At 39.2% G+C, this 27,325-nt stretch overlaps 3 protein-coding genes across 6 annotated transcripts in view; 2 read left to right on the top strand and 1 right to left on the bottom strand.

Moving 5' to 3' along the window:
- The window catches only part of LOC109142379 (probable E3 ubiquitin-protein ligase HERC2), a 329,793-nt gene that overhangs the window by 289,298 nt on the left and 13,170 nt on the right, over window positions 1-27,325 (bottom strand). For 2 of the 4 annotated variants that reach the window (XM_027276672.1, XM_019275964.2), the window contains exons 1-2: window positions 16,830-16,925; window positions 12,285-12,468 (exon numbers count right to left, since the gene is read on the bottom strand). In XM_027276672.1, the coding sequence (XP_027132473.1) occupies window positions 12,285-12,468; window positions 16,830-16,916 (271 nt within the window). In that variant the 5' untranslated portion in view covers window positions 16,917-16,925. Of the gene's footprint in view, window positions 1-12,284; window positions 12,469-14,733; window positions 14,874-16,829; window positions 16,926-27,325 lie in introns of those variants that run through there. The other 2 variants (XM_027276677.1, XM_019275965.2) reach the window with 2 other exon arrangements.
- LOC104918093 (arrestin domain-containing protein 3) lies at window positions 17,788-22,028 on the top strand. Its single transcript, XM_010729721.3, has 6 exons — window positions 17,788-18,273; window positions 19,105-19,162; window positions 19,281-19,428; window positions 19,903-19,999; window positions 20,599-20,855; window positions 20,943-22,028. The coding sequence occupies exons 1-6, from the start codon at window positions 18,018-18,020 to the stop codon at window positions 21,531-21,533; spliced, it is 1,407 nt and encodes a 468-aa protein (XP_010728023.3). The 5' UTR covers window positions 17,788-18,017; the 3' UTR covers window positions 21,534-22,028.
- LOC104918099 (arrestin domain-containing protein 3) lies at window positions 23,171-26,811 on the top strand. The gene is made up of 6 exons (XM_010729727.3): window positions 23,171-23,471; window positions 24,512-24,569; window positions 24,653-24,803; window positions 25,268-25,364; window positions 25,492-25,745; window positions 25,960-26,811. The coding sequence occupies exons 1-6, from the start codon at window positions 23,216-23,218 to the stop codon at window positions 26,392-26,394; spliced, it is 1,251 nt and encodes a 416-aa protein (XP_010728029.3). The 5' UTR covers window positions 23,171-23,215; the 3' UTR covers window positions 26,395-26,811.

Here is a 27,325-nt window from a genome sequence, read left to right on the forward strand (position 1 = left end):
CATATAGACAATGGCAGTGAGTATAATGACTGAGCAGCTAAAGTTTAAGGCAACTGATATTAAAAGTCTTCTATAGAAATAAGCGGATAATAAATAATTTAATAAAACTAAATGACATTTTTTCTTATTTCATAAACCGTGTAAATATACTCAGCTAGTGTTACATTTCCATATTCCCAATAATTAGCTTTTTTAAGTGTAAATGAGGCAATTTTAAGTTTATAAATTGTTGCGTGTTTCGCCTTTTACATACAGCCTACCTCATTAAAAAAAAGATACTGCCACAATGTGCGACGTAAGTGTTAACAGTACAACTTCAGCTCCTTACAAGTAACAGTGAGGAGATGACCTCAAAATGATCTAAGGTAAGAATTTAAAACAAACTCTCCTCAGAGCGTTTTACTGAGACAAAACTCTTCTTAGCACTAATTGACTGTATCTTTGGTTAAAGATAATAATTGCCAGTTTTTGTAATTGGTTAGCTGAGGTGGCAAACCACATTGATTCTACAACACAACCTACACAATTTATTACATCTTAAAGTCCAATTAAAGACTGAAAAAGTGCTGCTTTATGGGTTTCATGTGCGCACAAACAGGATCAACAATGCATGGTTGCCTTTACAAATATACACACAGGCACCTGAAGATGTCTTGTGTGTCTACGTCTGCCTTTCCACTTCTGTTAAATCTATCCTCCAATCACAGTTATTGATTGGATGAAATCATCAGCAAGTGGCACACGTTTACGCTCTTCAGCCAACCCAGGGGGAGCTCTCAAACTCTGACGCCACGGAAAAATATCCAACCCACAGCGTTCATTTAGCCAGACATACATTAAATGGTATTAATAGCGCACCACTTAATGGATCAATTCCCTCTGTTTATGTAAAGTGGAGTGGAAGAGAGGAGGGAGTAAAAGACAGAGAGGGAGACAAAAGGGGAGGGAGGGATTAAGGGAAGGGGATGAGATATGGTAAGATAGGGAGAGATATTTCTGTGTGTGGGAGAGGTGTGAGTGGAAAAAAGCACCTTATTAAATGACAAGCTTTTCCTGGTTTGCGCTAATTAATTGCGTACTGCCACTGACTGCTAATTTGCTGGGAAAAATGCATCCCAAAAGCAAAAGGGGGCTCCTGCTTGAACTTTGCCTCAGAAGCACCTAATTCACCTGTGACTGCAGCTGTGTCTCTCTCCTGGACTGCAACACTATTAAATTAGAGCGCCTGGGCCATCAATTTAATAAGCGCTGGAGCAGATCATTTGAATAAGGACAGTATTAGTATTCTAGCTGAGCACAACTAAGAGCAGCTGACCTTTTTCACCGCCGAGAAGATCCTTGAACACATCCAGCTGAATCAGAGAACACGGTAATAAGCCCGTCAATGTTTAACAGTGTCAAAAAGGAAGGATTTTTTTTTCCCTCTCTCTCTTCTTCAGCCCATCGCCCCCACTCCCCACGGTAGTACCAGCTATTGCGGTCTATCAAGCCAGCTAGGATCTCGGCAATTTAAAACAGAGGGACAGACTAGGAGGAAAAGGGTATGAAGAAAAAAAAAAGGAGGGGATATAAACATGCTCACATAATGCTCAGAGATTTATGATTAATTGCACAAGTCTATTTGTGCATGTGTGTGCATGTCTACACGTGCACTCATACGCCGTGTGCACCCATGTATACCTCCTTTCCAGATGTAGAATTGATTTATGTGCATGTTAGGGTGTGGAATTGATCAGCGCACATCAAAATTCCCTGTGAACTCCCACATAACAAATCAGATCCTGACCTTTGGCTCCAACATCTTTAGCTGCTGATGCACACCTGGGGTACAGCCTATTAAGCACTGTTTTGACACATACTGTAGCTGTTTTGAACAGTACCAGGGTGAATTGGCAGGATAGTGAAACATTAGTGGTAGTAATGCATTGGGCTGTGAAATAGATCATCTGCAGTGACAGTTATGGTGCCTGTCAGACCGTAGAGAAAGAGATTTAACTAGCCTTTTGTCTGCATGAAATAAACATTGCATGGGAGGTTAAATGCTCCAACATATGACTGCTTGGCGACGAATCAAGTACCTACTGAAGTAATGAGCATTTGGTAAATAATGGTGAAAAATCCAGTGATCCTAGGTAGAAATAGTGTGTACTTTGTTCATTTTAGGCAGTTAATTTCAGACTAATTATTTCTAAAGACTGTGAAACTGTCAGATATATACTGTTAAAGCACATTTTTACTGCCCCCATTCTTCGCAATCTAACTAAGCAGCACTGCATTTAGAGAAACGCTTCAAGGTAATTCTGTTATGACAGGCAACACAGTAATCAATATAGGGCAGTGAGCGCAACACACCAGGCTCCAAGGGTAACATGGAAAACAAGGTCTGTGACTGGTCATACGACGGCTTCTACTTGGGCTTTATCCAGGGATATAATAAATAAACAAGATGGCGTCTCATTCACTCACCATGCAGCACTTAAACGCTGAGGACAAGTAAGATCCATAAATAATGGGGGAGTTAGATGGTAGATATATGTTTGGCCTGGGAAACGGCCGGCTCTGTGTTTTATGGGGCTAGTTGCAATGTTGATGAATATTTGCCGGTTCGGAATCATAGCTTAATGTCAGCCCACAATTTGTTGCAATTAGTCGGGTGATTTATAGGAATGCCTGGGCCGAATGCATGGTAACAATTAACACAGCTTTCTCGAGGCTTTTTATTAATGGGGTGTCGCACCAGAAGAAGGTTTCAACCAAAGCTAGTACATCTGCAGGCCTCTCGGTGTGTGGCACCGTCCGGCAGCAAAGATGGAGGGCAGACTAACCCAGTTCAGCGAGAGCCACACGGGCTGCGTAAAGAGACTCGCTCCCTTATATTTTGTGTGTGTGTGTGTGTGTGTGTGTGTGTGTGTGTGTGTGTGTGTGTGTGTGTGTGTGCGCTCAACTGTGTCTCCAAACACAGCATGGTGCACATGTAACTTTTTTTAATTCAAAATAATGCATATTGTATTTCTAGATTGTTTTTATATACACATTACATATTTAGACAAATTAGTGTTTTAGTATTTGCAATTTAGATTTACAAAGTCAACAAAATGTATCAAATTAAATATATTTGTGAGCTATTGATTTTTTTCTGATGTCCAATTAAATTTAATGTTTTTCCTCATTAAAATGTATAAATGTTAAAAAATTGTTTAAAAAAAAAAATATGATTAAATATATGCATGTTGATGTACGATTGTATTTCTCATAGGCAGCATTTGGCATTTAAGAATGTACTTTTTAAAAAACTGTGCAATGAGACAAACAGTTAAAAAGGAACCAAACAGCTGTTCTGTCTGGCAATAACAGGGTTCAAGTGGAGCGATGTGCCCCTAAACGGCTAATAAACGGCACAAAATGAGCCTGCAATTAAATTTATACACTTGATTGCACTGCTGTCATGTCCACTACAGGCTTATCGAACACCTGGGATCTATTTCCTAATAGAACCTTGGGGAGAGTGGGAAAGAGAGAAAGAGAGGGGGGGGAAGAAATGAACAAAGCAATCTTTTTTTCTCTTGTATTTTTGGCTGCTTTCTCAGACGTTTGTAGAGGATCCTCTTCACTCATGCGGCGGGTTTGAGGTTTTATAGAGGAAAGACAAAAGGAGGAGGTTTTCATTGAACAATGTTGTATAGCTGTAGCAAATGAGTTTTTTATACATTTAAATTGCTGTAGCTCATTTGTAGTCATTAGTAAGCAGCGTTATGACATCCCCTGATGAAAGGTTTGTATTTATGATTTCAATGTTGGAAAAAAAAAAGAACAATCTGTAGAGACGCGCTGCTTCTTGTAATCTTAAATGTCATACTTTCTAATTTTTCAGTATTTTGAACAATTGTGCATGAAAAGCACTGAGTAGCAAAATGTCTATATATATTATTTGTGACCTGTCTCACCAAGTTACATGCGTCAATACATGATAATGAATAATGTGTTGCAAATGTAATGAAATGACAGATTCTCTTCTAACTGACTCCATAAGCGCTGACACTGCACTGCAATACCTCTCAGCCCAGCCTCAACACTCCATTTCATCATGTAAAAAGGTGTCAGCACAGCAAATTATAATCGTTAATAAACCTTTATTTGATGGTGTTTGACAAAACTGTGACGTTACTGTGAAAATGTTCATCTTTTTCTCATGTCTACTTACATGTAATCTTCACACTTTCGTCGCTAAATCACTTTGAATAACATTGAATGTCCCCCCTCATGTATATTTACTGAACTATAGTTTAGTATATATGTAGTTGTAGCTGCCTAAAAGTACTGGATATGATAAAAAAAAATTTTAAAGTATTTCTTTCATTTTATAAAACTGTGAAAACATTTTAAACAAACTACACAACAACAGCTTTAACCAATTAAAGAAAATGTAAAAATGTAGACGACACAAGTTTTAAAAAAACTCGCAACAGATCCAACATGATGAACAATGAGGGTGTTCATTGTGTTCAATGTAAACTTAGAAACCATACACTTAGTCTGTGTTTCCGCATTTACAGCAAGACTTCCTTCTCCCTTGGTTTCCTTCAATTTGCTAATTACACCGGGCAATTTCAGAGAGCTGGGTTGAGAGAAAAAGTCACGTTTTGGGGACTCTGGGTCCACAATCTGTCTCTGACCAGTGCTAAGTCACATAAAGTACATGGCAGGAGGCCAACAATAATTTTGCTAACCCTTTTTTAATTGTGGGAGGGTCATTCACAATGCCCAGTAGAAAGCATTAGCCACTGAACTGCGACTGACAAGGGCAGGTTTCCCACCAGCAAGAGGCACCTTGCAGGCAGGCCAAGAACTCAAAAAAAAAGAGGGAGAAGAAATAAGTATGCTTTATTAAGAGCCATGTTTTAGTGCAAAGCTGGCACCGGTGGTATAATTCTAAAGCAACGAGTATGTAATGTGCTTTTTGTTATTTGTACTGAAAGAAAAGATTTAACTTTAGTGGGGACATATATATGACATTTTTGCACTGGGACCCAAAACCATAAATAATTCAGTCAGCTCCTTATTTGATTATGTTTGCTAATTTTGTGACCTTGTCAGGCAATTATTTGGCAATCTCTGCCTTTTTCTCTACTTACCTGGTTCACTGGTTCACTGAGTGGCTAATGGTGTTTTAACTTGGCCAAATTATGAGCGCTTTTCTGAAGTACCCGCAACACAATTGGTTCAATATGTTTGACACTTAGAGAAAAAAAAAAAATTAACAGAGCAACTTTCCCAGGAATTTTCTACGTTTTCTTAAGGATTCATCATCCGAGGATGTGGAAATGAAGAAATATAAAGTTCTCCTCCCGTTCTCACACTTGCCTTAAATTATCACTTTTTGGCAGCTGACTAACAATCATCATTACAGCTCAAACAGTTACCTGTGAGAATAGTCATAAATCTTGTTAAAAAAACCAAAACCGTCTCTTGTGCTTTTTTCCCCCCACAAGAAGCAACCTGTCTGTAAGCACACACCATCTGTACATAGTTAGAGCCGTATGCACACAGATGGCAGCCAAACACTCCCAAAGTTGCTCCGTCCGCATGTCTAACCTTACAAACCAAACTAATTAACAGTAAAACGCAGAGAGAAGGAAGGAGCCGTTTGAAAGAGTTTGCAATGACTCTAATGAGGAGAGAGAGAGAGAGAGAGAGAGAGAGAGAGAGAGAGAGAGAGAGAGAGAGAGAGAGAGAAGGGTCATCTATATAGTAATGCCAGAGGGATGGGGGGACTTCTACTGAGGCTCTAGGTTTACTGCTCTCTTTAAGATCCATATTAAATGAGGGCTACTTATCGCCGAGCCTCTGTCCCAGCACACAAGCCTTTAACAGCATGGTGCGGGGCATAGGCCAAGCATCTGAAAGGGGGGAGATGAGTGGTGGCGGAGCCGGGGAAGGAAGGGAGGAACCTTGATTTGCCAAATAAGATATCACTGGGAGCGCTTCCTGTTTTATATTTTATTGTAAGAAGCATGCCTGTGACTACTTTATCCTGGGGTTCAGTTGTCAGTAATATGAATGTTAGGTACACATTATTTTGCTACAGGCCAAAGGTCTAGTTAAATCTGTTTAAAATCTTTACCAGCGTTATATTTGAATCCACCTGTTGTGACAAAACGGCTGAACTGTATGTCAGCTGTGGGCAAAAGAAAAAAAAAATTCATTTCCTTTAAATGACGCAACCAGTGGAGGACTTGTGTATTGTTGTTGTCTTTTCGTGAGGCTGTGTACACACACTTTCAGTGGCCTACCGTACTGATGAAATTCATTTTGTGAAAAGGAGGACAACTCCTTGGAAAGTTAATTAGTAGGAAACAAGCAGAGGAAAAAAAGCAGGAAACGAGAAATGACCCAGCTGCCAAAAGTAATAACGTTTTTTATTATTTATTTCATTATTCATTTGTGGATGTGTTCAGACAGAATTAATAATAGAAATCCCTCAGAGAAAATGTTTGCGCTGGAACCCTATTACGAGCAGGCCAAGTCCAGTGGCACAGTTAGTTAACATGCACAAATGTACTGCCCCCGACAAATAACATATCAAGTGGAGCCCCGCTTTATATTGTGCTCCCAAACCTCTCTCTTTCAATTCTCAGCTTTTCATTTAATTGTTTCAGTCAGGGTTAAGGTTGTATTCAAACTGCTACTCCCTGCTACCTTCATAGAAAAATAATACAATTTAAGAAAAAGCTAAAGCTATAAAGCAATCATCTGCTGCCAAATGCTGTGAGAACTGTATCGCAATAATCACCATGGCATCCACTTTAAATGTCTATTGCTCTGTTTTCATAATACGGTGAGCTGTCCATTTCTCCCTGAGAAAACTAGTAATGAAGCACAGAATCAATTAGAAGTCCCTTTAGAGAGGAATTTGTGCTGTTCCATTACACAATTCTTCTTTTTAGTCCAAACATTACTCTGCATGATATTCCCCGATCTGGCCTGTGTTTGCTTTTTCTCACTGTTTACTGCAACACTTCCAGGCCAACTCACATTTGATTTTCCCCACTGAGATTCCAAACACACTCCCAATACACGCTCTGGAGAAAATGAGGCCGGAAAGGAGTAGTGGCGAATCATTCAAGGCTGTCCAAGGATCTCTATTACAAAAGCAGATTTTATTTTCACTTACAACACAGACATCTCTGTGCATGTCAAAGGCAACTGGGATGACTGGTTTTTCTCTTGGCATATTATTTTTCACTTATCAAATGTGTTTCCCTTACCAGCCGCCCAACCACAACCTACCCACCCAATTCCTGGCTTTACTATATTAAGGAAAATTGGGAACGGATGGCGAGGGACAGAGTGCCTCATTGGATCAATCTATCTATCTATAGAAGATGGGGAGTTGGTGTGTAGGTGTGTGTGTGTGCGCTCATGAAATGAAATTTAAAAAAAAGAAAGAAGAAGAGAGCCATGGCCATGTGTCAGTTGAGCATTTTTACATTAGCCATACGTAAGGAATTTCTTTCTTCCTCTTATTCACTGCTCAAAGCACCAGGGCCATGGCCATGTGTGAATAATCACACAGAGGGCCTCAGAGGTGCCCTCACCGCCTTACAAGAGGCTGGGTGCAAGGGCAGATGGGGGAGGTGCAGGTTGAAGGAGTTGAGAGATTGGAGGGGGGGGGGTGTCGTAAACGTTAACACGTTGAGGATTTGGATATCCTCACAAGCTTGTCTCATTAGCTGCTAATTGGCAAGACTTTCCCCCCATCTTTTGTTCTACATAACGTTTGTCAGTTTTTCTGGGGGGGGGGGGGTGGTTGGAGGAAGAGGATGGCGAACTACATATTTCAAGTGCTCCATGCTTCGCTGAGAGAGTTAAGCCCATATTACGGCAACATAAACACTTCTGTGCTACGATTAACCTTAAAAAACAACTGAGTGCAAAACTAAACGCTCAACCTGTTCAACCACATTAGCGGAGATCAAGGGAGAGAGCGAGACAGAAAGAAAGAGAGAGAACGGTGAGTGAGAGAGAGGGCAAGAAGCAAGGACAGGGGTTATTTTTCCCCTTTTTCCACTCATTCACCTTTCTCAACTGGGAAATCGTAGAAAAACATCAACACAGCTAAACGGCAAATTATTACCAAAGCTCCCCTCAGTGCCGGGTCCGAAGAAGACAGATTGGAGTTGTCATGCAGGGGGATGGCCAATCCTTTCCTCGAATTACTCTGAGTATTGCACTGTTTGACAAACATTAAACAAGACAATAAAATACATAGGTAAAGGTGTATTTGCCTACAGGCATAAAAGAAAGAGAAAATGAGAAAATAGGCCTCCACATTAACAACAGTTTCCTGACAGTCCAAGTGAATTATACATTTACAGAAGTACCCACTCCAGCCTGCATGAACCCCATCCTCAAGGCAGAACCTGGCCATGACTGGTTATTTGAAGGGAGAGTCATGTGTGCACCTTGAGGATTTTTCCTTTCTCCAATTGTGACTGCCTGTGTCTGTCTGTCTGTCTCCATCTGTGTCTCTCTGCCTGTATCTTTCTATGCCTTTGATTCTACAAAAGATGCAACTGTGCCCTGAATGCCAATAAGGACCGGGTAGATGGCAGGTCAATTGTCCATTCCTGTTATTTTAGAGGATTGTATTTTTTTTCTAAAAAGGTATTGGATTTCAGGACCAAGTAATTCAGAGCAAACTACGTCTGCTGTAATCTATTTTAATGGACATCATAAAACTGAATAGACAGAGCTATGTGTCTCTCAGTGTTTGCAGAAGGATTTTTATGATGAGTCGAAGAATAGACGATGTATCAATACTTGCTTTTACTGACAAGTGGTATAATATTATGCACTTTAAAAATTCCAGACTGGGTTCTTTATCACTAACAGGTGCATGATGTCATTACAGACCTACAATTTATTTTTTAAGTTGTCTCAGGTTGAGGAAGGAACTGTGTGTTCACGGCGGAGGAATGAGGGGAGCATCTGAGGAATGCTTAACTCATAAATGCTTACAAACAGCATGCAGAGGGGAACACTGGAAAACTCTGCAAAAGTAACATGATGGTTACAATTACAGTGAGGGCTCTGTTTTATGTTAAGAAAGATGTCAGGGAGGAAGAGAGGGTTAGGAAGCTGGGTCATAGCCCTCATATGCTGTTTAACACCTGACACCAAGGCCTAACCAAGGTTCATAACTCATATGGAAAGAGAGGTGAAGAAAAAACAAGGAGGGGGAATAAAAAAGAAAAAGAATAACCTCACCCCTCCACATCAGTCAGTCCTTTTTTGAGTAGTATACCGGCTTTCTGTCAAACATCTCCTGTCACAACAATCTAACAAATAAAAGCTTTTGTTTTATATTAAAATGTCTTTGCTTACAACATCCTAAAACCTAAATCAAAGTAACCATTTCTGACCAGAGACATCTGACTTCTAATACAGTCCATGGGACTCACAAGAGTGAGGCCTTCTGTAGAAAATTACGGTAGGTCACAAACGGCCAGCACATGAGCCCTTGGCTTCGTCCAACATCCAGCAGATCAAGGGCCTTGAACTAAAGCAGTACTGACACTGACCTCACTGAGACCCAGCAACTGAAACAGCCCTAACAAGGTATTAGCAGGCACCTCTGTATACCCTCCAACTCTCAGCCCGGGTCTAAAGAAACACAGCTGCACGGGGTGTTTTCCAGGGCGGAGGGCAAACTTGCAAGCAACGTGGTGCCCCTGGCTAAGCTCAAGGTTGCAGCTGGAAGTTCAAGAATTCAAAGCAAGGGGGGGTGGCAAAGTTTACAGAGATTATTTTTTTTAATGGAATTCTTCTCTCTCTCCCAACACAACTTATTCCACCTCATTTTTGGATTTTTCCCAGGTAAATTCCTCTTTATTTTCCTCCAATGATATCTTACAATATATATACTATATATATGCAGTTCCTGTTGTAATGGATGCAAGTTTAGTTTGCCCTCTAAGAATGTGGTATAGCTGTGAGTGTGTGTGTGTGTGTGCGTGTGTGTGTGTATGCATGCGCAAGCACGTATGGCGGTCGTCTCTGTGTGACTGTGGGCGTCTGGAGGAGAGAGAAGCCTCATCTGTTACCAGCCCAGCCCGGCCGGCCCGCCGCGTGAAGTAGAACGACAGGGTGTCACCGCCGACGACAGTGATGGATGCCCTAAATTCTGTAGGCAACTTGGGCAATTGGACACATTAACAACAGGCACCTGCTTTCCCCCATACAAATCTATTAAAAGATAACAGCAATGGCGGCTCCCACACTATTAGTAAATTATAGCTCTGTCTGAGTGTGAGGTAAGTGTGGGCCTCCCTTCTCCCACCTACCCCCACCTACTCTCCTCTGCTACACTTTCTTATTGGCAGTCTCATAGTGCCACCCAGTGGCAACAATTCATAAGGCTTTTCAGAAATGTGGAGCAATATTTTAAGACAGACAAGAAAAGTTAAGTCACTACATTTACATCCTCATCTGAGGACAATATCCAAGTACTATAAAGTAAATGGCAAATTACAAATAGTCATTAATTTGATCATAAAAGTTCCATAGTAGCCAAATTATTACAATTTCAAATTGTGTAATGAATAGACAATTATTCATTGTCATTACAATGTGCAACATAAATACAAACCCCATCCCAACATATACTATTCACACACAGTAATTGTTTGCCATGACAGGTCAGTCTCATTCGCAGTGAATTATTAAATGTTGGTAATAGTCGCTCGGGTGAAAACCTTCTATGAGTTAATGGTTTATCTCAGTCTGTAAATGTTGTGTCTTCATGTGTCTATGCGCATGTTTGTGCACTTTATGAAATTCTCTTGCGAGCCTTTCCTTGAGCTGGCTGAGCCAAATGGACAGAGATCCGAGACACTGTGGCAGACATAAAACCATTATGACCTACTCAAGACCTCCACTATTAAAACATTAACAGGAGACCAGTACCCTCAGCATGACACCATTAAGACACATCCTGGGCTCGAGCTCAGGTACGCCACATAAACGCGTGTCACATAAATTTGCTGTGGGTAAATATTTCTGTGTCTGTGATGGGGGTATATGTTTGTGAGCTGGTCAAGAATAAAGGGACGACAAGACCAGTAAATACTTTTACAGCGGGCAATTTGTCAGGATGTGTAAATGTCTCCGATTCCCAACAGCGCTGGGGTAAAATTTACAGTCACTCGGGAAGTGACAATGCACAAAAAAAGACCACTTTTTACTCTCTCTCATCTCCCTCAGACCACTAAAACCTTCCCATAAATCTCCTCCGGTCCTCCCAGATGTCTCCTGTTGTCAGATATCATGCCTTGACAATGCCTCTCACCATCATTGTCTTGACAGAAATATGATATGTGAAACTGCAATGTCACATCACTTAACATGATTTAGCCTAAGCTAGCCTGCACCATTTTAATCAATCAAAAGTGTCACCTTTTTTCCTGTAATGATAGTAGAGGTATAGGATCCCTGTGTTGGGGTGATCTATAAGACTTATCTAGGCTACTGATTTATGACTACTGCCAGCTAATGTACTAAAGGAGCCTCCTCCCTTCCTGTCATCAGGGTTTCTATCAAATTGGCAAATAAGTAGGCAGTATTACCTCATGGGCAGGGAGGAAGACAGTTCATGTCATGTGCAAAACCTACATATATATGTGACATTATGTGTGTCTGAATAGGATACAGAATATACCTTTATTGCACCACCAAATAATCAGGGTCGTGTATATGCACTCCATGGTAGTTTGGACACCAAATGTCAGACAGTATGTATGGTGGTTGCTAATGGATTCAGTGGGCCGGGTTGCTTACACATCCTTTGATCAAGCATCTCCCTAATAGTTCCGTAAACATCCTAAATCCTCGCTGGATAACCGCAGCTTTCAGCAAAGTATAACACAGTATATCAGACTGGTTATTCTAGCTTGTCTCTATAACTTTCCAAGCAGACACTGCAATACACTTACTAAACCATAACAAAACTCGGTTTGGAAATGCACTATAGACTTCAACATGATGAACAATGATGGTGAGTCACTTTTGAATAAAATCACCAACATAAGAAGCAAACAATTATTGGATGAGTTCATCTGCTAAACAATGTTCCAGCGTATTATAAATAACAAAATACATGCATTTCCCAGACCTAATAACCTAAGAACCATACAAAATTAAACGCTAATTTATTGACTCATACAAAACTAGTGAATGCACAATAAAAGACAACAAAGTGCAGTACACAAGGGAACTGAGACCTGTACCTGTAATCACAATAGAGTGACTGGATCCACACGCCAGCAGTTTCACCCAGCCCAGCTGAACCCTTGTGAACTCTGTCAGATGGGCCTCCTCTGGACCGATGTCTCCTGGTCTGCCATGTCCGGTTTGGCCAAGCTCCCCACTGCCCCAGCAAAGCAGATTCATATCCAGTTCACACTGTACGTCCTGGGAACACAGACAGAGAAGAGGGATGTGTGTTACGGACACGGAAAGAGTAAACAAAGCTTGCTTAGTACTTTTTTTTATTCATAAATAACTGTGAATATGTGCGACATCAACGAGAGTTCCTGACCCAAAGTAGTATTTATATAGCAGTCGCATTTCATCACACACACCAATAAACATTGAAGATATTTTTAGATGTTCAAAGTGATACAGAGTCATAATTTGTCCCCATTTGTATATGACGGATGTGGTCCCACATAAATATGATGAAAACAGTGTTTTACTTTAGAACAGCTGTGTACAAACCCTGATCTTCTAGTCAGCGTTAAGCTCGCATAAAACTAATCCAAACTATTTGTAATGAACTGTGGATCGGATGCGGATCACCAATATTCTCCTCAACATGTTTATTTACAATCTGCCCTCTGTGCTAATTAGAATGTGACCCCACACACACACGCTGAAGCTGGGTGTATGTGCATGCATACACAGATATACACACACACCCCACAGCAATATTACCACAGCACAATTCCATCCGACTGATATTGGAATTTTCCGAAAGACCAAACCAATAGATAACCTATTACAAAACTATAAGAGATCAATAGCTAATTTCTTTGCATTGATTACCACTTGGACATTTAACATGCGCCCTGTGGCCACAATGTGTGCTCCGCAAGCTTAGATCCCCATTGGCCCTCATGAGTATTAAAATTATCGATTCAGACAGAGGACTAAAAATGTCAAGCTGTTCATTAATCTTAATAAAGACTGGACTTGACCAAGGCACCCTTTTCCCCAATGCAGGGATACAACCTATCCAGCTAGGAGCACATACACGGCATAGATTAATGAGCTTCTACTGAGGGCTGTGATTTAAGTCTTTTCCATTAATAGATCAATTACAAAAGAACAAGTCTTTTATAAATGCTTACTTTTACCTAGTGTGCAGCTCAACACAACATTTTCAAATTTATATTGGCTGTTCAATAGTGGTTATTTGTTGATGAATTTCTAAGGGAACTTCAAAAAAACAAGCAGCGCTGCACTAATGAGGTCTATGTGTTATATGAAGCCGCATCTGCTGTTATGCTACAGATGGCCCTCCACAGCCCATAATGGACAAATGTTATCAGGCGCTGCCGAACAGCCAGTTTCATCTCTGTTTTATGCAGATGAGTTCCAAAGCACGCAGGGCTGTCCTTAGCTTAATGAGGGCCCTAAGCAGGATTTGATTTGCTCACTTCTCTTACTTTTAATTACTTTCATATTTCTGCCACACTTACTCATATGTTTCCAGCTCGCAACTGATTGGCAGTGAGGCTGTTGCTATGATTTTCTACCTGCATACATCCACTAATTAGAGAGAGGCGTACTGGATTATTTTGAAATAAGCACAATTAGAAAACAGAACAGAACAAAAGAACAGTTTCTGTGCATCAGAAAATAAACATTGTACAATGTATGTCATCCATGGCAGAATTAAAGAGCTTTGTACTTTGACAGACATCCTCTGTCTCTTATACATACGAGGAAGACATGATGAAGATCAATCAAAAGCCCATAAGTAACAGCCAGTTCATCACACACTTGCTGATTTTACAAAAGCATTTTGTACACTCATTTTTCACATGACATCTCTGCATGTTATGGTGTTTTGCTTCCCGCAGAACTCAGCTTGAGGTTTGTTTTTTGTCATGTTTATTCCAGTTAGGCATCTTCTGACAGTTTTGGCTTTTATAGACCAGGTCTCATTCTGAACAGGTATTTTAAATTATTTGGAAAAATGTCAGTGGGGCCAACAGATACATTAGACCGAATTAAATAAACCAAAGTGGGTAACACCACCTAAGGGAAATTATTCAAAAGACATCTGGCTATTCGATGACAAAGAGCAAAGAGCTTGGACTTCAAACCAATAAGGTATAAAAGGCTTTCTGTCTGAAGTTGAACTTTTAAGAGAAACGAAAACCTGACAAGCATTTATAATCTCTTCAGGCAACAAAACTTTCACATCTTTATAGCACCATAACATATTTTCTGGTCAAAAGTTATTTCTGTTCGTCCACTAAAAAAAAAATGAGGTGTACACCTGTAATCTTACTTGCCGCAATTACAAATATATCTCCGTCAAATAAAAGCCTAAATCGGGATCGTAAAGACCAGAGTCTTTGGTTTGTATCTGTGCAAGCCTAAACCAAACAACACTAAAGACAAAAAAGAGGCAGAAACACTATGCAGGCACCGACACCAGAAACTAACCTGTGCCAATGAAAAAGGACGTGAACTTTTCATTTCACTGTCTTCTTAATTCACGCTTCGTTTTCTCCCTTTATACTTCTGTTGTTGGTCCCTTTGTTTTCTCACACTGGTCGCATTTGGTTGTCTTGTGGCCCCCTCCACTCATCGGCAAGGTAACCGTCTCCATAGCACTTTCTGTTGACAGCATACCAACTGACTGAGACCAGGTTATTATCTAAACTAGGGCAAATTTTGAGTTATCTAATGTGCACAAGATTGTGATGTTGGTTTCAGTAGTATCAAATTGCATTTAAAAATGTAACCACAGACAGTGAACAGAAGATCAAGTTTGTGGAGTCTGACAGTGATAGTCTCCAGTGTGCTTCAAAGTAATGAGGTCATTTTGACCGCTGAAAAGCTTTGTGTTACTGGAATTGTGTGTTTCCGACTTGTAAATAGCTTTCACGTAAACTTCCAAGTCGTAACACAGAAGTGCTTGAAAACTAATATGCCTCACATCAGTCAAAGATCACTGTTCAATGTAACTAAAGTGCTGTATTTCAATGCTCACTATTCCCATCTCTACCATTTAACGCATATGTTGTGAAAGTGGCATCAACCACACAAAGGAATGGTCACATTACATTTCGTAATATAAATATTGCATGTATGATGTAAAAATTCAAACGTCCATTTCATGTTTTGCTACAATCTCCAGCTGGCTCCAGTGGATTTTCAGTTTGCCTTTGTTCCAACTTTTGGTGAGCGGTTGTGTCCAACTTGTCACTTCTGTGATTTACACTAAATACATATATACTAAAAACCTAGAATAGACCTTTTTCATATGAAATAGTAAGGTAAACACAGGTGTTTCCAATAATACTAATTAAGGTTCCGTTCCATTTATCGCGGCAGAGCATTTTCAGTGAACAAACACGCAGCACTCGGTTTCAAATGGCTGCTGTGAAAAAGGCTTTATAGTACGTAGTATCGCCATGAGTAAGTGTTTCCCCTATATTAGAGACTCTTGCCAGTTTTACCATTTTACCTTGAGTGTGAGCCCATCATCATTTTTATTGCTGCATCCAGCTTGTGATCAGACTCTTGCATTGCTTTTGGGTGTGCCAATAAAAAATGCCAATCGCAAGCGACAGGACACTTCAGACGTTATCTTACAATATGTTACTGTTAGAAATATCCAATGTCCAAATGTCCAGTATTTCATATATCATAAGTAATTCTTCTTTAAAGCTAAACAAAGTTAACACAAGTGACTGTCCTGATATGGACAAACTAAATGATCTCTCTCAATTATCAATCTTCTTAAACATCTACATCAGATTAAAGCTAAATCTGTATTGTTCATCTCACACACAGCCTTAAGTCATTATTTTTCTGCTGCTTTTATTTTTATGCACAGTACAAACTGTAAGACTGGTTTAACAGAATGAGAAACAGTTGCACCGCAACTCTGCACAATGCACAGTATAAACATATGTGTGTACGTAATGCATAACTTAAAATGTATTTTCACTATGAGCGTAATTAAAAACAGAAGGGACTGGCCACAGCAGGGAGATCACAGGTGCACTTAATAACAGTAATTAGAGGCCAGCTCCAGTAACAGTGACCATGAAGCAGCATGCACAATGCAGCAATAATTAATACACCTGCGTTTCCTGCTGTGGATCTCTTTTTCTCTTTTAGGACCAACTTAAGTCATTTGTTTCCAACATTTTGCACAAAGTCACAAACATCATACACAGGCCGGAGCGCACTGGATGACCAATTTGGGAATGGATGCTTCCTGATACAAATATGGCGCTCAGCCTGAGGTATTGCAACTGCGTGTATATATTGTTTAGATATTTGCTAAACTACAAAAACATTACATACTGAGTGCAATATTTTAAATGAACATGTTGCGGGGAAGTTTATAGACGAAATAATTGCATTGCATGCCGTTTACAATGTTTTTGCACAACTCGCGTTCACAACAAAGCATTTTTTTTTCACGAAATTTGCGTCAGCTAGTTCTGTTGCCAAACAAGCAATTAAAAAAAACAACACAGTGTCGAATGAATTAGAGAGAATAAAACATGTTAAATAAGACTTACACATGTCTGCAGGTAAGTTTGTCCATAGGGACGCTCCGAGGCCTCTGACATGCGCATTAGGTGGTTTCCTGTCCAACATGGGGACATTTTAATTAACGCAATCAAGTAATCCTGGATGACCCATAAACACAAATAGGCTATGAGTGACGAACACACACTGATAAAAATAAAAATAAAAAAATAAACTGGAGAAGTAGTTGTGATGTTGCCACCTGTCCATGGTTGCAACTAGTGAATAGAATAAAATAAACGACATTAAATTTAGTCAGGGAGGTATGCATAACACAGTTTTGCCAATCTGAAAACCGGATATTAATTTCCTCAACTCTTATTTTATAAATGCATTTTTTGTCACTTTTGTTTTAGTTTCTTCTTCTAAGACTTCCGGGATGGGCGTCCAACTTTCAGAATAAAAGCAATAAGTTTGTTTTTGTTTGTTTACTTGTTTGTTTGTTTTTTATTATTTTTCTTCGCAGCTTTATGAAACTATGGCCCAATAACAAGTCTGTAGACATAGACTGACAATAGTAGTATGACAATAACTTCATTGATAACTTAAACACAATTTGTCTTGAAGTGTTATCACAGGCAAAAGTGTATATCAAAAATATTGATGTATAACACTAAAATAGGACTTGCACGGTGTCTAATTATATTTATAGGCACTACTCTGGATTATTTTATTTTTGAGATAAATATACACACACATTTTTGACAGTCTCTCTGTTTGCAGGTTGAATGATTAGCCTAAAAAAAAAACAAGTAAAATGACTGACTTACAAACTATTTTACTTTGTATCCTAAAGATCAATTATGATCCACGTTAATGTATCTTAGTTTTTCGCCTGACACACAGTTTATCCCAGTCTGTGCTCGGTTTGGGCATAGACATATATACATATACATAGACATATATACATGTCTATGTCTATGTATATATGTCTATGGGTGTGGGGACCTCCAGGGGGCTCTGTGCCATCTGTGCTGTTGTTGTGAGCTCCACCATCTCCTTTGCACGGATGATGGCAGTAGAGATTGAGAAAATGAGAGCAGACTTCCGGAGGGTGAGGTCCTCCACCACCCACAATCCGTACAACCGAGTAGTAGTCAGCCGAAAACCTTTGAAAGTTTGTGTGCAGATTGGTCATATCATTTCTTTATTCATTTAAGCGACACTCCTCCGCCAGCATGCCTTCAGTGCAGAGTTTAACGATGACTTATGACTCCCTGAACGAGCACGGGACGTTCTCGGAGGGGGACACAATAACTGGAAAAGTGACGCTGCTCTTATCGAAGGACACCAAATGCGAAAGCTTGTTTGTAAAAGCCAAAGGGGACGCTGAGGTGCATTGGACGGTCAGGAGGGGCGAGCACAACCACACATACTCTGCACACAGGAGATATTTCAAGCTGAAGCAGTTTCTGATCCCGCAGAACGCCAAAGGTGGGTGGAGACGTCTCTGTGATCATGCATGCTTCAACAAGCCGAGCTGTGTTTCACAAACACAATATTACAAGAAAAAACCTGTTTAAATAGTTTTACTGAAGCGTTAATGTCTAAGCATCAGTACTGTTATAGCAGTTTTTTTCTGAAATAATGCAAATTGACTAAAAACTACATTAATGTAGTGGACAGGTTGGACAATATTCAAAAAAAATGAAGAGAGATGTGTATATCTATAGAAAAGTAACACAAGAAATAAAAATGCATGACAGTGTCTCACTACAGAGTTTAGGGAAAGCACACTGTAAACCCTGATAAGTTCAGTCAACTCAAAAAAAATGTTGAAACTGATTACATCAAACATTTTAATTAAGTATGCTTTACTTGTAATCTTAAGTGGCACTAACTTATTTTGATAAGTTTAACCAACCTTATCTGATAAGTACATGCTACTACTTATTTTGTAGATAACTTGAATGTTCTTAATTGTAAATCTGAGTTTTTCACTTTACACTTACTTGATTTTTTTTCAACTCAAAAGATCTCTATACTAATTCCACTACAAGCCTAGTTTGACTCAAAATAAGATATTCTATGCAGTGCACACTACATAACTACTTACATAAATATAATAAGATATACCTACAGAATACAAAATATAGAGAATATAGCAGAGTGCACTATAATTCTAATAAAATATAAACATGGGATAACATACGTTAGACAATGTGCAAAGTAGGAAATGGGAAATAAGAATACGTAATGACATTGTTCTTGGATAAATGTATTGTCAGTAGACTACTGTCAACAGCTAAATCTTTTCCCTTTCAGACACTGTACTTCCCCAAGGAACACATGTCTATCCATTCAGAATCAGCTTACCACAAGGGTAAGTACAGTAAGACTAAAAGTCTACTAAAGTTCTAAAATGAATGTTGACCACTCAATAAACCGATGTTAATTCAGCTCAGATTATATTACAACAATCTGTTCGTTCTCCTTTACAGAAGCATGCCTTCATCCTTCAAGGGGTGCCATGGGAAGATTGTCTACAAGCTGGAAGCCAAGCTGTCCAGGAGTTGGAAGTTTGACCGTAAAGTAGACAAGGAGATCAATTTTGTCTCCAAGGCCATTCCAAACCTTCAACATCTAATGGTGTGTAAAATGTTGAAAAACAGATCTTTAAATTTTACTTGACAGAAACTTAACTTAACCTATTGTCGCGGAAATTCGATAAAGTATTAAATTAGAACTTTATTCTTGGCCAAGGAGAGACAACAGTACGAGTACAACAGTCGCAAAGTTCTCTCTGCTGATAATACATTCAACTGCTCCTTTTGTAGACATTTCTCCCCCTCCCTCTCCTCTGAGGTAATAAAAGAGACTCTAAATGCAAAGGGGGGGTTACCCTCGTAAATATCTGGTTTACTCCCCTTCCACTACACTATATTTAATCACAATGACATACTGTACAACAGGCAATAAGATTAAGAGTAGTACAGTAACACTCACTTCAGGACCTGAAGATCTTGACCCACTCTGTATCTGTAATACCTAAACTGTGCACTGTATTGTCTTAATAATGGAAGTGGATACAAAGTAATTTTTTCCTTGTTTGTCGCACTCTAGACCCAACAAGTTGGTTCAACCAACAAAGAGATGTGGTTTTTCTCAAAAGGAGATGTGCACATGGATGTCATCGTTGACAGGAGGGCATATGCACCAGGTAGAAATATTCCTCTTGAAACATAGTAGGATTTTAGTGAAACATGCATTAATGTTATTGGTATGTTAGTTTATAAATTGTTTTATTCGACTTATTAGTTTGCCAACAAGAAAACAATCATCACAGGATGTGTTACATGTTTACACATGTAACACATCCTGTGATGATAAAAGGCTGCATTCCTTTCCAGTGTCCTGGTATTGTGCATGTTGGCTAACACCTTTTCCTCTTGACAAGTTGTAATGTCTGTCATGAAAATAGTCTGTTGTCAGTGTTTGTTTCATACAGCATGAATAAGAAATAAGTGAAAATTAGTTGATAGATGTTTGGGTCAGATTTTAGGGTGTCAGCGGTGTTAGGCAATAATTGATTATAGTTTGTGTGTTATTTCCAGACTTGCTCAGATACAGTAGTACTTAGTAATATGCATGGAGTAATAAGTGTATTAGCACTAGTTGTGCCTTAGAGCCACAATATTAAACTGCCATTTTATAATACACACCCTGGAGCAAACTGCATTTTCCCATGTTGCAGTTGAATTTGCATTTGAATTTGAATAAATCATAACGAATCAAACATATGATTTCTTCTTCTCATAGGTGAAACCATTACGATCGTTGTAAAAGTCAACAATGCCTCGTCAAAAGAGATGACACCGAAATTCAGTTTGACCCGGGATTTGGTGTACCGTGCTGTTGGCGATACCAAACATGAGAAATCCGTTATCCTCAAACTGTCCGAAAACACTATTCAACCCAAGACACAGGAGGAGGTTAAGTGCAGAATGACGGTTCCTCGGGGTCAGACTCATACAATCCATAATTGTGACATTATCTCATTGGAATATTATTTAAAGGTACGTAATGGTGTAACAAAACTTATACATACCATAAATGGAAGTAAAACATTATGTGCTAACAAAGCAGTCATCTTTTTTCCTCAGGTGTACCTGGACATCAGTTTTTCTTCGGATCCTGAAGTCAAGTTCCCTGTGGCCATTATTCCTAATGATCTAGCTCCAAGCCAGTTTCATGGTCACGCTATGGGTCCCTATCCAAATAGTGCTGTTGGGGCCCCAAGCAACAGCGACTTCCCTCCTCCAGCAGCAGCTATGGGTCCTTATCCTGCATCCCCACATGCAGGCAATTATGGATACCCAAGAGCCCAAAGTTACTCAGTACCACCACCTGTGTACCCTGCTCAATCGGCATACGTGAGTGGGGGCTACAATAACCCAGTGCCACAGCTGCCTTCTCCATATGGAACTCCATTTTCATCATCGTCGTCGTCTTCCGTGCTTCACCCTCCACCTACTGCCCCAGCATTTCACCCACCCCCATACGCCCCAGAGGTCCATCCATCCCCTCCCTCTGCACCTGCCTATGTACCCCCAACTGCTCCTAACATACCCCCACCTGCTCCTGCATACAACCTGCTGCCTTCTGCACCAATGATGGACACAGACTTCCTGTCTCAAACGGATGAAGCTCCTCCATCATATTCGCTCCTTTTCCCGCCTACTGATGCAAAATAATTGAATGTGTGCTGTGTTATACTAACAGTTAGTTAAACATGTAATCTTATTACATAAAATAACACTTTATTAGTAGTGTGAATGTAAAATGTGAAAGCCATTGTGTGCATCATTTACAGTTTGCATGTGAACAAATCTATACAAGCGATTTCATAATTGCTGACCCAAAGACCTAGGTGATCAGGATACACTGTGTATTTTACGTGCCTTGTTTAAATCTAGTCTCAAGTTTATACCTGCACTCAATACCTCACTCTGCTGTTTGATAGCTAGCTGAAAGAAACTGGACAACATGTACTGTCTCAAGAACAAAATCGTTTTGTTTTTAGCAATTGGTGGTCTAACATATATACACTGTATATTTTCAAGTCTGTTGAGTTTAGCATCAAAAGACTATCTCTGTCTTTTTCATTAGACAGTATGGTGCAAATCTGATTTGTTATATATTTTTTTCCGGTGTTCTTCTGAATTCTGGACATGAATAAAGACTGCCATGTAAACTTTCTTTGTGAATCTTCAGTTACAGTGACACACACATATAAACGAGTCCAATCCGTTGTATGTATTCATTCCTAACCACAAGGTGGCACAGCCTTGAGCAAAATGATGTTCATCTTGTCAAAAACACAATAGACATATATACATAGACGCCGCATTGAGCGCTGAATCGTACGTCGACGTCGTCGCCATATTGGATGTGGCAAAGTAGAGCGCAGCCCTTAAGTTGCAGAGTGGCAACACACGGAAAAAGCTGTGCAAGAGTATTCTTTACCAAGGTTTTTAACTTGGAAACACACACACAGACTGCAATTGTATAGATATATATGTAATGCCCCCCCATCAATGTGCACCCCCCTCGGTGTGTATTTTTGATATATTCACACTGTTTATACTGCTATATCCACACTGTGAATATCTTTTTATATTGTTTATATTTGGTGTATTTTCTTTTAGAAATTTTTCTTTTAAACTTATTTTATATTTCATGTTTATTGATGTTTGCAGCAGGGAGATATATACACACACACACACATACACACACAGTATATACATACATATACACACACACATACACACAGTGTATGTATGTACATACATACATACATACATACATACATACATACACACAATTAATTAAAATCAGAGTTAAATGTAAACATTAGTGCTCTTTATTCAGAAAACCCTCATGTCAAATCTACATTTCAGGATCTGGTTATTATAGACACAGATTAAATGTTAAATATAAATATTTCAATATTTATCATCACAGTAACGGTGTTACACACATTAGTAGCTGTAAACACTCAGCATTAGAAAAATACATACGTTGGTTTGGTGCTTACGTAAACATTTATAATCATCACTTTAAAAGTTACAGACGTTGTTTTTGGTGCCTGTTTGTTTCCCAGATATATTAGTGTGTGTGTGTGTGAATGGGTGTATCAGACACATTAACTTAAAGCACTTTGTAGAAAGGCGCTTTATGAAGTTCAGTCCATTTCCTTGTATTAGTTTACGGGCAGATCTGCCACATCCAATATGGCGGACCCGTTGACGCATCGCGACCAACGATATAAAAATATGTCTACGACTTTAACTGTCGGGCGGAGCCGCACCTTCAGTCAAATGATCTGCCGGGTTCGCCCCCCAGAGCTTCACAGCGTTTCATCGACACATCTGCAATGTCTCCGATAAAGGACTTCAGACTGACTTATGAAGCTCTCAACGAAGAGGACACGTTTTCCGAAGGGGACACCGTCGTAGGCACAGTTACCTTTACTCTGACTAAAGAAACCAAGGTGAAGAAGATTTTCGTCAAGCTGAAAGGGGACGCGTATGTACACTGGACAGAGGGAAGTGGAGATCACGAGAGCTCATACTCTGGCTACAAGAAATACTTCAAAGCCAAAGAATATTTAGTGGAAGAAAGTTCTACAGGTGGGTCAGAAAAAACGTGCTGATCTATTCATTTGATTGTTCATCTTAACACTTGGACGAAGTTTGTCAATTTTTTTGAATTATTAGTTTAATAAGATGGATACATGTATTCCATCATGATATATTTGCATATTAGCTAAATATTTAGTTTTACCCAAAACATTTAGCTTCAACATTTAGATTCAGATTTAACATTTAGATTTAGATTCAACATTTAGATTTAGATTTAGATTTAACATTTAGATTTAAGATTTAGATTTAGCATTTAGATTTTACATTTAACATTTAGATTTATATTTAACATTTATATTTAACATTTAGATTTATATTTAACATTTAGATTTAACATTTAGATTTAGACTTAACATTTAGATTTATATTTAACATTTAGATTTAGCATTTAGATTTTACATTTAACATTTAGGTATAACATTTATCAAATATAACATTAGGTATAACATTTATCAAATATTTAAAATACCAAATATTGTTCTAAATGTGCAAAAAAGTGACTCTAAAAAATTCAAACCAGTTTTTTAAACATTGTTTTAGCTAAATGTGACAAAATGTTGCTGTTATTTTCAGAGCGAGACGCTTTACAAACGGCACCCCATAGATATGATACAGCTATATTACACCTATATTGATTTAAACATGTGTACCTGAGAATCGTAATATTGCTGTTTTTTGCTTGTTGAGTTTCTAAGTATTATTATAAAGAGTACAGTCTGTACCTGCATTACATGTAGAGTGTCATGAGAAAACTTCTGTTATAATTTGGTATACAGTATATATATATATATAAATATATAAAAGTAGAGAGCTTTGCGAGTTACAAGCAGGAAGAAAACTGGCTAATTATACTTCTTCAAGCAGCTAAAGCAACGCACATAAACATACTGTGTATGGCACAACCGTCCATAGGGGCTGGGGCTCAGCATAGGGCTCTTCATGCAATACCCAGCTCAATAGATAAATGCACTGTTGTTCATTTGTTTGGTGTCTCCAGGAAGTTTTAATGATTCTAACTTCCTTTGCAGGCACCAAACTTCCCACAGGAAACAGTCAGTTCAAGTTCAGCCTCAAAATCCCACAGGAGTAAGTCAGAATTTGTAGCATTTAACAGCATCATTGTTTGCTTTCACATATAACTGCATTTATGGGTTGATTCTGTCTTACAGTGATATGCCGTCATCCTTCAAAGGGGTTTATGGAAGGATCACCTACATGCTTACAGCGACGCTGTCCAGGAGTTGGCACATGGATTCAAAAGTTCAAAAAGAGCTAAAATTTCTTTCAATATCCTCATTTATGGTCTATGGCGAAGTAATGGTACGGAACATTACAACGATATAATCTGATGTTCTTCTGCAGCACTTCAACTAGCTTCCTATATCAATATTTGATTTAGGAAGTCACACGACTAAAGAGACAGTTGGTTAAATAAATGGACAAAGACAACAATCAAGAGTTGAGTGTGCAAACGGGTTTAGCAGCAGCAGGAGCTACAGTAATCTGAAAGATTAGATGATATGAAATTCACTGATCTGATTAGCTGATTAAAGACTCAAGAGAGAGAGTACAGTATCATCCAACACCATCTAAACCTGGTCAAGGAGGATTAATCTTGAGATTGCTTAAAACATTGTCAATAGGGGTGACGGTTAGCTCAGTTGGTAGAGTGCCTCCCCCCATGTACAAAGGCTCAGTCCTTGCCGCAGAGGCAAGTGTCAATCGAATGACTACTCTGAAGCACTGAGTTGATGTTGAAATCATGTCTGTATGGTTTGTTCCAGTGTCCCCACTCTGGTTCAGTGGATAAAGAGATTGGGGTTTTCTCCAAAGGACAGGTCCAATTGTCGGCTACTGTTGACAGAAAGGTTTGCTCTCCAGGTAAAGTCACAGAAGTTTTTCAGATGTGGATGTTAGAATGTGTGTCACTCCTCAAATCATAAAGCATTGTGACATTATTCCAGAAAAAAAAAACATATTCTTTTTATATTATGATTTGTTTTTACAGGTGACACTTTATCTGTTGTGGCCAAAATCTGCAACTCTTCTTCCAAAAAAATGAAGCCCAAATTCAGTGTAGAGCAGAGAGTAGTGTACAGTTCCGGGACCAATAGTACATGCAGTTTCCAAAGTGTTTGCAAAATGGTTGGTGACACTCTCCAAAGGCACGAGGAAACTGTCTCCTGCCAATTGAAGATTCCTGCTGATGCCGTCCACACCATCCGTAATTGCGAAATCCTCTCAGTTGAATATTTCCTCAAGGTATGTAACAATGTTGTAATGATGATACATCAACTTAGGATTGAATTAACTTGCTTTTCTTTGCAAATATTGGCAGTAACCGAAGCAAGACGTTTCTTGTCCTAAATTACCGGCTACAAAAATCATAAAAAATTTAAAACACCACAACAGCTTTGTTTATTCTTCACTTCTGATGTGGACAGATTTTGCTTCTTGACATATTTCTGTTTCCCAGGTCTATTTGGACATCAGTTTTGCCGTTGACCCAGAGGTGGTGTTACCTCTGGTGATCGTTCCTTCTACCTTTGCTACCCTTCACCCTGGTGAGGCTATGGGGCCTTACCCAGCTGGACCTCCTGGGGCCCCAAGTTACAACGACTTTCCTCCCCCTGCATTCCCTGCTGGACCATGTCCTGTACCCGCAGGTCCACCTTATCTTGCACCTGTAGGTCCAGGTTCTTATGGATACCCAGCCCCATATCCTGCTCAGCAGGCGAACGCAACAAGTGGTTTCAACAATCAATGGCCACAACAAGTCACTCCATACGGGTTTCCAACTGCAGCTTTCCCACCATCCTCAGTGCAGCATCAAGGCCCTACTGCTCCACCTGTGTTTCAACAGGGAGAAGACCCTCCAAACTATATGTCCCTTTTCCCCTCTTCTCATTAGACTTTTGGTAGCACCGGGTCACAGCTTTAAAAGCTGAAGTATGACTCGTCATCAGAAAACAATGTGTATTTTTTTACGAGCATTATTCCTCAAAGTGTCCTTGTACTTTTTCAGCGTTTTCCAGTTGAAAGAAACTGGACAAAATCTAAAAGCAAAATCAAACAAAATGTTTTTTTTTAAATTAAAGAAATAGACAAAGAAACCATATATGCTGCATATATTTTACCTATACTATCAGTCTGTTGTGTTTGATGGGAAACTGACATGGCATGAAACTATAACTGTTAAAAAAACAAATAACTACTAACACTGATCTTTAAGTCTGTTGTTTGTTTTCATTTCTAGACAAATCTCATTCTCATTAATCAACAGCATGCCTTTTTTTTTCCTTTTTATAAATAAAATCACTTAAATGTATCCGAAATATGAATGTGATAAATGTGGTATGTGCTAATCCATTAAGAATTTTTTAAACAAGTGTTGGGAAACTTAATAACATTTTCCCAGTGAAATGGCGTAGTGATGCTGAAACGCAGCATTAGTTGGGGTAAGGGACCTCATCCTAGAGGGGACTTTATCGTGTTCTGTCAGCCTAGAGCATTTGTTTCCAACCCGTGAGTGAACACTTAGTGAATACACCTTGTGTTCAGGTCTTCACTGTGCCCTTGTTCTTTTTTTAAAAAAAGGCCTTTCTCTCCCCTAAAACAACCAAAGAGCTTATTGAACAATGCCCAAGTGTGAGGGAGGAGAAACATTGAATTTGTCATAAAGGAGGCATGTTAAGGTATGTGTGATTGTCTAGAATAAAAACCTAATAAACCTGCCTAATAAAGCAGACAGACGATTGTATACTAGGTTCCTAAAATTGTCAGTAAAACTTGTCTCTTATGCAAAATTCATAGTTGAATACAAACTTCCTGCAATTAATTAA

The sequence above is a fragment of the Larimichthys crocea genome, chromosome III (assembly GCF_000972845.2).
Source record: "Larimichthys crocea isolate SSNF chromosome III, L_crocea_2.0, whole genome shotgun sequence".
In the NCBI taxonomy this organism is placed as follows: domain Eukaryota; kingdom Metazoa; phylum Chordata; class Actinopteri; family Sciaenidae; genus Larimichthys; species Larimichthys crocea.

What these genes read in the sequence shown, in the direction of transcription:
- LOC104918093 (XM_010729721.3), top strand. Translation starts at nt 18,018, where the DNA reads ATGCCTTCAGTGCAGAGTTTAACGATGACTTATGACTCCCTGAACGAG. An exon ending in GATCCCGCAGAACGCCAAAG is followed by an intron (nt 18,274 to 19,104) that starts GTGGGTGGAGAC and finishes TTTCCCTTTCAG; the next exon opens with ACACTGTACTTCCCCAAGGA. An exon ending in CAGGAGGGCATATGCACCAG is followed by an intron (nt 20,000 to 20,598) that starts GTAGAAATATTC and finishes TTCTTCTCATAG; the next exon opens with GTGAAACCATTACGATCGTT.
- LOC104918099 (XM_010729727.3), top strand. Translation starts at nt 23,216, where the DNA reads ATGTCTCCGATAAAGGACTTCAGACTGACTTATGAAGCTCTCAACGAA. An exon ending in AGTGGAAGAAAGTTCTACAG is followed by an intron (nt 23,472 to 24,511) that starts GTGGGTCAGAAA and finishes CTTCCTTTGCAG; the next exon opens with GCACCAAACTTCCCACAGGA. An exon ending in TGGTCTATGGCGAAGTAATG is followed by an intron (nt 24,804 to 25,267) that starts GTACGGAACATT and finishes GGTTTGTTCCAG; the next exon opens with TGTCCCCACTCTGGTTCAGT.